We start from the raw sequence: 15,504 nt of genomic DNA, 5'->3' as shown, positions 1-15,504 counted from the left end.
AACTCCATAGAGCTGACTATACAGTTTACAGTGGAACACGAAAATTCTTGTTCTCTTCCTTTCTTAGATGTCCTCATGGAGGGAGAGCGACCGAACCTTTCCTTTTCCGTATCAGAAAACACACACATACAGGACCATATCGTCACTTTAATTATAATCACGCCACCTGCCGCAAGTTTTCTGTAGTCCGAAGCCTCATCAAGAGAGCCGAAAGAATTTGCTCATCTCTGCACCTCCAGATGGAAGAAAAGAGCACAGTAATCGGAGACCTTGGGAAGAACAATGACATGAAAGCATTTATTCACCACGCCCTCCAGCAACAGAACGAGAATGAAAGGAAGACAGCGGTTGCCGCACCACCCAGGCAACAGCACCCTGTCTCGATACCGTGCGTTCGTGGTGTCAGCGAGACATTAGCCAATGTGCTGCGAGGGGCAGGGGCTGACGTCACTCACTAGCCTCTCTCTATGGTCGATAGCCTCCTAACTTGTCCAAAAGACCACATTCCTGTCAAACAGGTGCAGGACGTTGTGTACAAGATTACCTGCACCGAAAGGCCTGCGTCGTACATTGGCAAAACTAAAAACTTCAAAGAAATAATTTGTCAACACAAGAATAATGACCTTTGCCACCTAAACAGAGAATGCAGTGCTGTGGCAGAACACTGCGAGCTTTTCAATCATTGATTAGAGCTGACGGCACTGTCGTCTTGGAGAGAGAAAACAACCACCGGTGGCGGCTCCTTTTGGAATTCTGGCACGTCCAGAAGACACCGGGTAACATCAATCATTCATCAGGAACACTTACCACCATTTACACTCACAGTCTACGAAAAGTGTCTGCCCCTGTCAAAGTGCCAAAAATACATATAAGCACTGCTCCGCCTCACACCGTCGATCCCCTGAAGAAGGAACCGGTCGGGCTCCGAAACTTCAAGTTTTTTTTTTAAATACATTTTGGTAGGAGTTTTCCTTCTCTTTAATTCAGTTGTCCCCAACCAGGCAGATATCTGCTGAATGTTTATCTTGGTCAAAGAAATGCCTGCAATGTGTAGCAGTCCCTTAAATACCAATACCTATTCAATAAGGGACCATTAAAGTTGCTAACAGCACATTGCAGACGTGCTAAACACTACTCCTTTTTCTTTATTGCTTTCTCTTTTAGTAAGACCAAACAGCACATACATCGTAATCCTAAACCAATGTAACTGAAATGGATGAGCTCTGCACACCTTACATGTTTGGTGACAAGTTGTACTACCTTTTTTATTCTATTCCAGCTAAAGCGTAAATAAAAACTTAAATTTAATGTCTGCCCATGATAAGTGTACTCCTATTTCTCCATAGCTTCCTTGGTTTCAATGAGTGCCCAAAAACACTTTCTTGAGATGGCATTATCAGTGATATTGCTTTTAACACCTGCACTATAATGCAATTGGTAATGCTGCTTATCCCTCAAATGCACCACACCTTACAATATTCTCTCACCAACATCTGCTATGCCATTCCAGCAACCTATATATGCCAATTAAGACTGATCGCTGCTAGCTTGCACCACCACAAGTACAGAAACACCATGAGCAACAGGTACTTTTAGTATCTGCTGTATATTGTTACGGGGAGTATTTACTCTATAGTAACCGGCTAGCACTTGTTCAGTCAAGAATGCACAGAGCGCACAGGGTTCAGCAGGTTTTCAGTCCGACAGGAGAGCCTCTGACCCAGCCCCACTACAATGTCTTTGTCTTCGCCATTGCTCGTGACAATATTAACAAAGAAAATGACACCTGATGCAGGCATCTTTGCAGTAGTCGTCTACAAGAAGACAATGAAGGAACACCATGCTGTGTTGTTTCAACTGAAAACAGAGCATCATCAGCAGGAGATCATGCACCAGTGTTATTAGAAATCTCCACAGGGAGGTGAGGATGTCTTAAGCCTGACAGGCCTGGCAGTACACTCAAATGGTGGATGCAGAGAAAGCTGACCTCACTACTATTTAACATCTATCAATGTGTCTGAATACAAGCAGGACAGACTCAAGGAGCGGTGTTAGGTCAATCACACAACACGACTTTACGACTGCAAAGCACTAGACCTGTCAGAGGAAATGTGAGCACTAGAATACTATAACGTAGCGTATGACATGCTGCCTGCTTGAACTTGGCGTAAGTCTGCCTATAATCTGGATATGTGTCTCTAATGTTGAGTGTTTTCTGATGTGTATCGTGCATGTGTTATTGACAATGTTAGTCACAAGTGCTAATAAAAGTTATTTTTCATTCTGAACATCTTAAGTGCTCTTAACACGCATGGGGTACGTAGGTATTATTATACACGACAAATAATCAAACCTCTGCAGTGACAGTTCAGGACGCTCATTTTGTGACTGGCAATCATAGGTGCTAAGAACATTGTGACAATAGCACCAGGAATGAGGAAATTATTTCTCGGCAATCTCTACAACCAGGATGCATGTAGATGCGTGTCCAGCTAAGAAAATAATTATGCTGACAAAACACAGCTCTTAAAATGTTTTCACTTCCATCTTGCTTTAAAAGTGAATTGCTGTGTCCCAGTAAAGATAGCTATCTAACACACAGTAGCTAGTTTTTAAAACATTGTGCATGTAAATAAACAAAAATGGTTAATTGATTAATTTACCAAATTAATGCTGGTGGTCAAATGGGTAAAAAAATTTTATATTGGCATCCAGAGCTGATGTTAAATGAACTGCATCAGCTTGTCTTAGTGGGCAGCTTCTTCATTCCTTAGTGCAAGAAAGGTTCATTTACCTTCTTGTTGAAAGACGCCAGCCTGGACAACTTTGAAAGAAACAAATGTGGCGCCTTCTTCAAGAATGGTGTTTGAATTAGATGGCATTGAACCTGGTGCAATTCCTCCAATATCAGCATGGTGGCCACGGTTGGCAACAAAGAATACAGGCCGTGGCTGATCCTTGTAGAAGACCTAAATGCCATGAGCATTTAAAGCATTAAGGCTGTGGAGAACATTTAACACCCATGAACCACAAAATGAAAAAAAAAAGCATTTCAAGGTTAATAGTGCAAACTATCTTATTGTTAAAGAAACCCTAAGGACAAACTGCCCCTATCAATATCATCAGACTTCAGTGCTTTAGCTGTGCTGGAGGCATAACAATTCTAATGTCAGATGAGTGCAGTTTAAACTTTTTATGATTGTTGTTACTATCTTAATCCTTTCGTTCCGTCAACTTTTAAAAGAGAATATTGAAAACCTACAATAGAAAGAAAAGTGCTTGAATTTTACATTTAATCTAAAGGTGTTACGGTTTAATCTGTAATGAGAACTAGAGGAATGAAATCGTATTTTTCTCAGCATGGGGAAACAAAATACAGGATGCAAATAAAGCACAATAACCTTTATGAAGCAATGCAGTATGTGATGCAGCATGAAAGAAATCATACAACTACTACGTCAACCTCAGTAAACATTGCTATGAGCATTTCGCTATAATAGCCAGCAACAGCAGATTACCAGTTTGGTGGTAACAGAAAAATGCAACAATAAAAAGAAGAAGAAGAAGAAGAAGCAAAATCGCCACTTGAACTTCTCAAATTCATGTTTGCTCTCTAAGTGCTTAATGTTTGAAGGGTAGCAAAAAAACCTACACAGGATGGCTGGACAAAGCACCAATTTTTGCTGATGCTGATGTAAATTATCAAAAATACCAAGCTTTATATAGGTCTCATACTAATGACATGACTTACAAGACAAAATAAAAAAAGAACAGACAGGGAAGAAAAAAAAAGAACGAAGATAGAAAAATAAAGCGAAAAGAAAGTAGGACACAAATTGAAATAAAAATATGTGTACTGTGATAGCCCCACAGCAAAAAAAAAAAAAAAAAAAGCACGCTCTGCTGAAGCTATCACAGATCCTAAAGCATGACTTCACTGTCTAAGAGGTAGACTTGTACATAATGAATTGGATGTAATCAATAACTTTTATACATTTTTTGTAGTTGTGCAATTGATTTATTGCTTTTTTTTTTTTACTCGGTAATGCTCACTCTAATTCAATTATCACACTGCTCGCAAAGGCAGAGGCGTACTATTCGCTATTTCAAAGTCCTTGCAGTGTCATCACGTCCACATTCACTGTAACCTGGAAGTTGTGTGTGCTTGCGTTGATATCGGTCACCGTAAAAATACGATTGTTGTTTGCTACCGCCCTCCCTCCTACCCACCCACTTTGACCACTGAGCTTCACGATGTGCATAACACACTTACTTTGCGGGATCCTCCAAACCCCATTATATTATTGGGGGATTTCAACTTCCCCAACATGTGTTGGACTACTGATCCTCCACACTGTTATCCATTTTCTTAGCAAAGTAATGACTTTCTTGATCTCTGCTCTTTATTTTCCCTAACACAATTAGTATTGGAACCAACAAGGAACCAACAACATCCTTGACTTAATCTTATGCTCTCATCCTGACATAGTTACCAATGTGTCATGCTTACCAGGCTTAAGCTGATCACCTGCGTCTTTCGTTCAACATATTTTCTCCTGTGTTAAAACCAGTTGTTGAAAAAAAAAAGTAATTTACCACTATGACAGGGCAAATTTTAACGATATTGTGAGCACAATATTCATCCTTCATCTTCTTCACCTGCATATAATCATCATCACTGTGCTCTTCGTTCAGTGCGTGGCTCAATATTAATATTGAGCTAGATAACTTTCTAGGTCCTTCCTTAAGCCAATTTGATGATTGCATGGTTCATGAGAATTGGATCATTTTCAAAAATAAAATACATAATAAAATACATGAGCTCACCGATAAGTTTATTCCGTCAAGTGTAATATCATGCAATGTTAAGAAGCCCTGGTTCAACTAGCAGTTATAAAGGCTTTCCAACCATAAAAATTACTGTATCAAATAGCGCATAAATGTGTACTGGCTTTGAAATGGGATGCTTATAAGGAGGCAAACGATACCTACATAGAGGCTATAAAACTTGCCAAAAAGGCATTCCACGTACACACATCGCCCACAATGCTTGCGAATGACCCTCAAAAGTTTTGGCGTGTTATTAACACCTCCAAAGATAATTCGGTCATGCTGATCGATTCCAGTGGTTGACTGGTACCCGATGATGTATGTCCCCATGTACTTAATTCTGTATTCTGTAACAACTTTGTCGTATGTACTGATCCTGTGTGTTGCAATTACCCAGCTAAGGATTTTATAATCGTTGAGCCTCTTGGGGTCGAAAATGTAATTAAAGGTCTGAAGTTGTCAACTCCTGGTGCTAATTTTATTAACGCAATATTTCTAAAAAATACTGTTGCTTATTCATTTGTTCTATTTTCAAGAATTTTTCAGCAGTCTTTAGACACCCATCAGCTCCCTGCAGACTGGAATATCGAGAAGGTGGTTTCACTTCACAAGTCCGGCAGCAAAAATTCACCCCTCAACTACCGCCCCATTTCCCTCAGCAGCATTCCTTGTAAGGTTCTTGAGCATATTTTGTACTCACATTTAGCACAGCACTTAGACAATAATTCATTTTTCACTAAAGCACAAAATAGTTTCCGAAAATACTTGTCCTGCAAAACTCAACTTCTTTCTTTTACTCACAGCCTTCATCTTATTTTTGACAAAGGTTCATTTGCAGACTGTGTTTTCTTTGACTTCGCCAAGGCCTTCGACAAAGTGTGTCATAAATTGCTTCTATTTAAACTTAGTAAACTTAGTCTTGATCCTAACCTGTTTGCATGGCTTGAACATTTTCTCCTTAATAGGTCACAGTATGTTGCGTCGAATAACCATGTGCCCCATTTAACCCTGTAGACTCTGGTGTGCCCCAAGGATCAGTTCTAGGCCCTCTTCTTTTCTTAATTTAAATTAACGATTTACCCAATGATGTTTCTTCTAACATTTACCTTTTTGCAGATGACTGTGTTATCCTCCGTGAAATCTCAGACAATTCTGATAACAAGGTCCTACAAGACGATATTAACGCTATCTCTAACTGGTGTGACGTATGGTTAATGCAACTTAATGTAACTAAATGTAAATGTATGTGTGTAACTCGCAGCAATATTCCTCCACCGAACTATTACCTTAATGATACTCCCCTAGAAGCATTAACCTCCTATAAATACCTAGGCGTCCACATAACCTCGACACTTTCCTGGTCGTTACACATCGATAAGGTAATGAACAATACTAACCACATGCTAGGGTATATTTGCCAAAATTTTTCTTCTGCTCCTATATCATTAAACTTAATCTTATACAAAACGCTTATTAGCAGTAAAATGGAGTACGCCTCATCCATCTGGGACCCGCACCTTGAAACCCTTCTTCAATCACTTGAACTAATCCAAAACAATGCCACGCATTTCATTTATAGCAATTATAGTCGCACATCAAGTGTAACTCCCATGAAAAACACCTTGCTACTTCCTCTGCTCTCAGTCCGACGCAAGTGTTTTCACCTTGCTTTATTTCATAAACTATATTGCTACAATTCCTACCTGCACGATAACTTTATATCATCTCCTACCTACATTTCCTCGTGCATTGATCATAGCCATAAGGTTGGAATAATTCAATGCCACACCAGAACCTGTCAAGAATCATTTATTCCCAGGACATCTCAGGAATGGAACCACCTTCCTGGTGCAGCTGTTGCAATCAAGGACAACTGAAAGTTTCGTTCAGCCATATCTGACATCATCGCTCCCTGATACAATTAACTAATCAATTTTGCTGTATTAACTAAACCACTTTTGCTGCTTTGTTATTTACTTATGTATGTGTTTTTTACCCACTCCCCTCTGTGATACCTCGGTCTTGAGGGTACAATAAAATAAATAAAGTAAAATAAATAAATTGCACAGCCTTCGTGTGTCACAGTTGTGAATGGACCCCTGTAACAAGTTAGCACATTACCAGTGAAAACCATGTTCCAATGAAAAAGCTATCCAATGCCACAATTCTCAATCAATGGTGCTAACAAAACTGGAAGCAGGCATCCAGTAATACCCGGTGACTTTAAACTTTGCACATAAACTTGGCCATGGGCATGCATGTAGGCATGCACGTAGTTGATCAACTATCAATGTTTGCTCATTTTGCAGCTCCAGTGCTTAAAGGCCGAAGAACACTAAAATCCTCTATTTTGATGTAGCTGCAACAATGCTGGATGAATGCGCTGCTGCCTAGAAATGAATGAGAAGGCTAGTAAAACAAGGCTAGCAAGCCAACCAATGGAAGGTAGACTGGATTGAATTGGCTTCGCCTGCACCTGGTGCTATTTGCCAGATCAAGAACAAATACTGTAGAGGCTAAAAAAAAAACCTCCATTGCCATGTAAGCAAGGTGAAAATAGTGCACTTTAGCGCAGTTGGCACAAGTGGCACTTGGGTAGGCACAGCAAGTTGTAGGCAAGTAGAATGGAAAAGTGACAAATGGTGCAGTTGGACCACCACTGTCTGACTTATCACACATGGGTATTTGCCCAAAAAGATTTTTAAAAAAGAGTTCATTATGTACGTTATAAGCTGAAGGCCTGAAGGAACATGTTAACTACACCAAGTAAGCATGGTAGTTTAACAAAAACTAGCAAAATGAAATGAGCAAATTTAACATCACAATCAGTGCTTTGATGTTGCTTTCCTTGAACTAACTTACTGGGGTGATGACTGTGAGATCAGGCAGGTGGCTGCCACCAGCTTGAGGATGATTAGATAGTACAACATCTCCAGGTACAAGGCTGTCGCCCAGCATCTTCATCTGGGTGGTTCAAGCAATAAAAAATATAGCAATAAAATTACAGAGCTCGGCATAGAATGAGACTGAGTTTGCAAGCTCAGTCAATCGCTACGATTATATTTTTCTAATTTATGTAAACACAGCAATGCAAACGCAACTCAAAAAGGGCTACTTACTGCTGATAAAAGCCAAATAATAGTTACACATTTATACAAACACCACACCATCTTTCAAGGCAGTTAGTAATAACACAAATAAGTCACAACCTATATAATTTGTCTGCAAAAACTATAAAGTCTCATCTCCTACTACAATGCTAAATCCTTCTCAATGATGAATTTAAATAACCCTGTATCCATTCCATTTAGTGCCAAAGATGACAAGCAAACATTCTCGTGTAGCTCAGCAGAATGTAAGACTAAGGAAGATACCTTAAAACATGCTTTATTCTACAGCACAGTAAACAAGGCAACAGAAAACAAAATTTATGATCACAGAAGTTTTTCAAACATGGAAGCTATGAAAAGGTTAAATTTCCTCACAGCCTAAGCACACAGCCAGGCACTGAGCTGAGAGGTGCACTCCATACTTTCATCAGCAATGTACTCACAGTCCACTATATTCCAGGCTGCACCACCAGAGGATGAGGAAATTCATGTCATACATTGCTCCCATGTTTAAAACCATTTTCAGCAGCTGTACAATACAATTAAAGACAGAAAGTCATGCAGTAGTACTTCTATACACGGGATTACTAGTTATTTTGATGCAAAGCTTTCTCGGTTACAGCTTTTTTTTTTTGTGATCTTTTTCTTGTCTTCATTTATTGCATGAGTGATTGATTCATTTCATTCACAAGGTTTAACGTCCCAAAGCAACTCTGAGGTTATGAGAGATGCCATACTGGAGGGCTCCAGATTAATTTTGCCCACCTTGGGTTTTTTAATGTGCACTAAATCTAAATACACAAGCGTTCTTGCATTTTGTCCCCATCAAAATGCAGCAGTGGCAGCTGGGAAACAAACCCCCAGAGCAATTTAAAGGGTAGTGTTTCACTAATACATTTTTGTTTGTAGGATGTAAAGCATGATAAAAGAAATCAACTGACAGCGGTATCACCAAAGCACAAGACTCCTATGTCCTTCTGCCAAAAAAATTGTTACGTCCAACTCTTTCTTGCAGCAGAAAAGACATAAAAACCTGTAAGGAAAGCATATTTTCCAACGCAAGAAGTATGAACTAACTAGCCCAGCAACAAGTAGTAATATAGTAATATGTTACCTTTAACCTCTGTTTTGCCTGAATAGAAAATTTGGCTACCGGTAAACTTGGTGGTTTGCCATACATTATACAAGAACAACCAACTAGCATACAGTATGTGCTAAAACTCAAGTTTATATCTGGGGTTTAACATCTCAACGCTGTCAAATGTTGGGTCTCAAATATTGAGGCAGTACTGATACTGCGTGTCAAGAGGGGCCGCAGGGCCACACTCTGACCAGAGACACGCCCACAAAAGCAACATGAGGGTTATACCCGTGCCACGGGCAAAGTAAAGTGCACTTTGAGCGAGTGCACTTCGCGGCTAGTGTCATTCGCAGGCTGCCACACGGGAACGCTTAGTGACACTCACTGCAGAGCGCACTCACTGGCGAGTGTGTTCGGCGAACTCACTTCGCGGCAGCGAAGTGTGTAGTCTCGTTAGCAATGCTTAGAAGATACATAAAGTGATATTGAAAGAAGAGTCAGGAGTAATTTTTAATAACACTGTGTTAAATTGCTAACGTTGCAAGATAATAAAATGCACCACACCGCAAAAAGAAAACAAAAACACAAGAACAGCAAAAAACTACTCTTGCTCTCGGGTTGTTCACGACCGCGCCGGGTAATGGCTGTGCAGTTGTTAGGCGGAGCGAGTCGTTTTGACAGTTGCTGGTCAAGTTTTCGTCGTTGCCGGCGCTTGTAAAGGTGGATTGTAAATGTTGTTTCTAACAATAATAAACTGTTTTGTGCACAAATTTTTATATTATCAAATATATGCTTTCCCGTCTGACTCCCGGTTGCCATGGCCATCAATTTTCTTTCTCGTGTAGCAGCGCGCCGCCAAAGTGACTCGGCGTGCTGAAGTGCACTCGCTCAAAGTACACTTTACTTTGCCCGTGTGGCACAGGTATTAGAAAGATTCCACAGTGGAGGGCTCAAGATTCGTTTTGATCACCTTGCACTAAAAATTGAACATTTAAAGTGTCAGTGACCAATGCATAAAGGGCAGCATGTGACCATGTCATTTAATTCTAAGCAAACAGAAAGCATTATGTGTAGTCAAGAAATGCCTTTGAAAGTACACATAACAGAAATAATGAATTCACCATCTACGATATGTGATAATCCTATACAAAACACTTCCTCTCATGTACCACCACCTAGTTAAAATTCCACATAAGTGAAGAATTTTGAAATGTTTTTCACTCTAGCCAAGACTGACGAAATATACAAGGCCAGCAATATTAGGCAAGAAATGTCATTACTTACAAATAATATCTATTTCTCCCCCCAAAAATTGTGAGCAGTTGTAAATTGCAATAGAGTGAAACATATTTTTAATTATAAGATGCCCTATCGGTATATGTTATGTTCTTTGCACACACGATGTTCATCATCTATGGGAAGCCCTCGTATGACGTCATCTTTACACATATTGGAGTTTATTGGCCTAAGCAAGAGAATTTCTATCCTTGAAAACACAAATATTGCAAGTGCCTGAGGCAGTAGCTACCGATCTTACACAAAAAGAAACATGCATGAAAATACATAAAAGGCTGGAAATAAAGGCAAGGCAATAAGGTAAAGTTATAGAGCAACTACGAAGATTTTAAGTATTCCTTTTAAAAATGGCATATTTTTATGCATTATCCTTTCAAAACTACACATATTGCATGATACAGACAGTTAACAGCATGCAGTACAATGTTACTATGCTATAAATATATTATGAACTAGTACAGCATCATCAATGACACAGAGTTTGCAGAAGTGAGCCAGAGAAATGGCTGTCAATGCCTAACACTAGTTTAAGTATACATGCAGTAATGAGATTATACTAAAAGTATTAATGTATGTGTACCTTGAAGTAGCCCTGAAAGACCCTTTTCTCGAACTTGGATAATACCTTGGAATGAGGCAGTGTCCCCAATTTCTCAACTCATCCGTTCCCCTCAGCAAGGGCAGCACAGTTATTAGTGCTTTGCCTACTGTGCTACACCATCTAGCTTCATTTCTTCTTTCTGCACCAAACTGATGGCAACATCTATTTACAATTGTTGCTAGCTGTTGGGAGACGGTTCCCACCGACCCCAAGATTCCCGATACAATGGGGTATGGCTCTTACCGACAACCTGAATCAGAGTCACACCACGAGACTAAAGTCTGGCGAGTGCCTTTCAAGGTGGCTCTCTGACAATGGAAGCATCAACTGTGCCTCACTGCCTGGCAAGTCTGAAAGGGTTTGCAGGCATGTGTACGCTTGTGCGTACAACTAATTGGAGGTAAAAACTAACAAAGTTCTATGCTGGCATACTGATTATGAGTGACGCTAAAGTTTCATTTAGGAGGGCACGAGTTTGAGCAGATGACAGTCATTTTTTTCCTTCAAGTGCATCATCCTTAACAAAATTCAAAATATCAGTTCCACTTTCTTCAGTCAATTTCATTTGCATCATCAAATATTATAAACACTAACAGTATGAGAACTTCACTTCTGCTTTTTGAACCATCATACATACAAATTTTGCACTTGCGTCATCTCAGCAATCGTCCAATAGCTGGTGATGCCTTAGCTGGTGTTGGAAACAGCCAGCTGACAGCTGTACAACAAAGAAGGAGAAATCTTCTTTTCCAAAAGAGAGGGAGCTGAATAATCTTCCTCACTTACAAGCTGCATGCCCTGAGAAAACTTCAAAACTTGGCAGAGATGTTCATAGCTCTGTGCTCTACCAGTTCAATATTTTTATTGGTGAAGCTGGAGGGTGGTTTGGGATAGCTTAAAGAGCAGCCTTTTAAATGAAGCCACTACAAGCATGAGTGTTGCTGTGCCTTGGCTGCATCATGCTGAACCCATGAAACTTCTGGTGCTACATATAAAGCTTTAGAGGGCAAGGTCAAGGGTTTACTTCCCACTCTTGAGCTTTTGGGCAGTGCAGATGCAACAGGAAGCCTAGTAGACAAGGTCAGCTGCAATCACGCACAGAGTGGCATAGCTTCTCTTTACAAAGGCTGTACATTATATAGCTCCTAGTGAAGTTTGAGCAAATGTGCAACAGGAATAAGAAAGCAGTAAATGCTGGGCTCAACAAGCAGTCATATGAAAAAAAAAGAATAACCTTCATATCACAGTGCAGTAAAATTACCTGGTATTGGACAGCCTCTTGCATGGCTCCCAGGTGCACAGGAATGTGTGGTGCATTGCACACCAGGCCACCATCAGGACCGAAGAGGGCACAAGAAAAATCAAGCCTTTCCTGCACCACAAATTTGCATATTTGTTTTTTTCTAGCCAGCATAAGTGAAACAAAACCATTTGTAAGTTAACAAGCTCAGCTGCTTCATCAAGTCATCAGCCACCTAACAAAAAAAGTTTATCAGATATACTTGAGTACCACGAAGAACGTTTCTGATGAAGCCAACTTAAATTTTACGGCACTAGTTTATTGCTCTATGTGGCTTAGAATCATTAAAAGCTAACATTTCTGTGTCATACTGACAATCAATGTGCCAAAAACACAGTCAGAAACAAGGATTACAAAGCCCATTAGAAATACAGACATCACCTTCTGGCATATACAACAAAGATAATACCACTAAATTATGGAGTTTTACGTGCCAAAACCACAATCTGATTATGAGGTACGCCGTAGTGGGGGACTCCAAAATAATTTGGACCACCTGGGGTTCTTTAACGTGCACCTAAATCTAAGTACAGTATAGACCACTTATAACGTAACCGCTTATAGTGCAGGACTGGATATAGTGCGGTCTTTTCAGACTCCCGTTAATTTTCCCATAGCACTCCATGTATACACGTATCGCTTATAGTGCAGTTGCGGGAAACGAAATACCGGTTACAGTGCGGCTGCCTGGGAGTACAGAAGTCAGCGTAGACGGCGAACGCTCCCCTCAAATGGGCGCCCCAAGGAGTGCTCGAGGAAGAAAGAGAGACGAAGTGGAGGAGAAGGGCACGTGGTGCAAATGAACAGCCAGTGAGGCTGAAACCAGAATCTTGAGTGCGAGTCGTGAAATATCACGGCACGCATAGTGAGCGAGCACCACGAAACTGCCAACACCGGCCAACGCTCGCTTCACGATAACAGCAGTAAACGAAACTTCAGGGAGTGGGCAGCGCCGGCACATCACGGCGAAGGGCACAGGCGGAGACCGTGGAATGTGAGGGAGGAGGGCGGCAAGGAAGCGGATTTCGCCTTGGCAACTCCGCCGCTTCGGTGGCTCCCAGCGCCCTCCGTCGTAGCTCCCTCACTTTCGACTGTCACTGTGCGCGCCCTCCGCAGTGCAGGCGCCACCACTCCAGCCGGCCCGGCGCCAGCTCCCCGAAGTTTCGTTTTCTGCCGTTATCGGGAAGCGGGCGTTTGCTGGCGTGGGCAGTTTCGTTGGCCGGCCTGGGACAGCGCCGCTGCTTCCCTCTGCGCCGTAGCCGCAGCGTGCAAGGTCAACACATGACTAGAAAGTAGAAGAAGCATAAAGGAGAAAGAAGGGTTCACTGCCATTTTCTACACGTGGCTACGGTAGCGTGGCTGAGGCGTCGGTACGTACACGCATGTTCCGGCGCAACGCAGAATTGGCGACCTTGCCATTTGAGAGAGGGTGAAATTTCCTGCCGCGTTTTTTTTTTCTTTCTTTTTTTTTTCTTTCGTTCGCGCGCGACATTGAGGGGTCTTTCCTAAGCTTTTACTCTATTGCAGTGCCGGAGCAATGCCGGTCGGAGGCGCCGCTGCGTGATTTGGTTAGAATTAACGAGATTCGACTGTAAATTGAATGCAAACGTTCTAGCCGCATTCTTCGACTGTCGCATATGCGTGGAGGCTCGGTGCACATGTTTTGCATATGTGCGGGCCTTGAAAATTGTTGCTTTAGTTATAGTGCGGTACCGCTTATAGTGCGGATATTCGCGACTCCGGCGACTTACGTTATAAGTGGTCTACACTGTACATGGGTGTTTTGACATTTCGCTCCCATCGAAATGCAAGCGCCGTGGCTGGGATTTGATCCCATGACCTAGTGCTTAGCAGCCCAACACCATAGCCACTAAGCAACCATGGCGGGTAAAGAAATTACCACTAAAGAGCTCAAATATGTGATAAGAAAATGACAGCACAACTTAACACACTGTACAATAAGCTGTCTGAGTGCCAGAACACATACTAGGCCTTGCATCACTAAATAAATCGTGTAGAAATCAAATTCTCCCGGGTGGACTTTATGACAAAATAAATGTGATTTCTCGTATTAATTCTCATCATGCTAGCCCAATTTCATTTTATATGTATTGCAAATCTAAAGTTCAGGATTATTTGACCTTTGCCTACACAAGGGTTGTTCAATTGAAACCAGAAATGTTCAAAAGCTCTATGTATTGCCAATATCACTGGCTGTTGGACATGTGGGCACTTTGATCTCAAGCTATCAAATTATGTCCGAAAACCTGCAGCATGCATATGGGACTGAGAAAAAAGCTGAGAAGTTGTCAGCAACATTGCATAATTGTGTCAAGCAAGAACAGTAAAGGTTTAGAGCTTTGGTTAGCAAAGGTATGAAAGCTATGAATAATCTTTGTTTGATGAAAACTGGATTGTAGTGACAGAATTGAGTCCTACACAAGCCAATCAATGAAATGATGAATTAAAGAATGGCATTGCTAGTGTCAAGTACTATGCTTGCCTGGGTCCAGAAACCTCAGAACTCGGGTTGCAGTAGAAAATGTCATACAGAAAACAACCAGGAACTCCCATATCTCACAACAATCACTTTCATTAACCATTTGTCTTTTCTTGTCATCTATCATGCACCTAGCAGCCAATTCCAGTAGTAATGGGCCCAAGTAATTATGAAGAGTGAATAAAATGAAAAATTACATGAATTGTTACAAAATACAACCATAGTGCATCACATTTGAAAAGATGGTACAGCTATTAATTATTAGGCACAAATAAATTCACCACATCATTCATTATGCACCAAAAACTGTGTGCAAGAGGGGTATCCAGTCGTGACACCTGAAATGAGAGGCATCACTTTTTGCCAAGAGCATTTGTGTCTGTATTACATATGATGAGGAAATGGCAGGAAGTCACCCGGTTTTGTCAAATTAAATTTTTATGTGTGTCAATCGAAGAAGCCCATAAGTTAGAGAAATTTTGATCGAGATCACATGAGTATATCTGCATGGTCATATGTCATTTGTATTTTCAGGCAGTATGCACAGCCTTCGCCTAAAATATGGAAGCTGTCGTGACCTGTGTTAGTGCAACTGTGGGGCTGTACCATGATGTAGCTGTCACCAGTGCACTACAGCATGCAACTGGCACAGTGGCCAGTGCTTGAGATAATAAAGGGTGAGGAGGGTTGACGTGCTCGTGTGCTGCCATGCAAGTCAGTTGTGTGATAGGTGTGCTGTGCCCATTATCCTAGAGCCATGCACTGCACCGCTGCACTGTGTGAGGG

General features: G+C 41.2%; 1 protein-coding gene across 1 annotated transcript in view; it reads right to left on the bottom strand.

The window, feature by feature from the left end:
• The window catches only part of LOC119434398 (5-oxoprolinase-like), a 138,802-nt gene that overhangs the window by 52,549 nt on the left and 70,749 nt on the right, over nt 1-15,504 (bottom strand). Inside the window, exons 21-23 of the mRNA XM_037701561.2 lie at nt 12,180-12,290; nt 7,693-7,794; nt 2,795-2,969 (exon numbers count right to left, since the gene is read on the bottom strand). Of these exons, the coding sequence (XP_037557489.1) occupies nt 2,795-2,969; nt 7,693-7,794; nt 12,180-12,290 (388 nt within the window). The remainder of the gene's footprint in view (nt 1-2,794; nt 2,970-7,692; nt 7,795-12,179; nt 12,291-15,504) is intronic.

The sequence above is a fragment of the Dermacentor silvarum genome, chromosome 1, assembly GCF_013339745.2.
Source record: "Dermacentor silvarum isolate Dsil-2018 chromosome 1, BIME_Dsil_1.4, whole genome shotgun sequence".
Lineage (NCBI taxonomy): Eukaryota > Metazoa > Arthropoda > Arachnida > Ixodida > Ixodidae > Dermacentor > Dermacentor silvarum.
The sequence above is the reverse complement of the archived record's forward strand: the minus strand, read 5'-3'. Positions and strand labels throughout refer to the sequence as shown.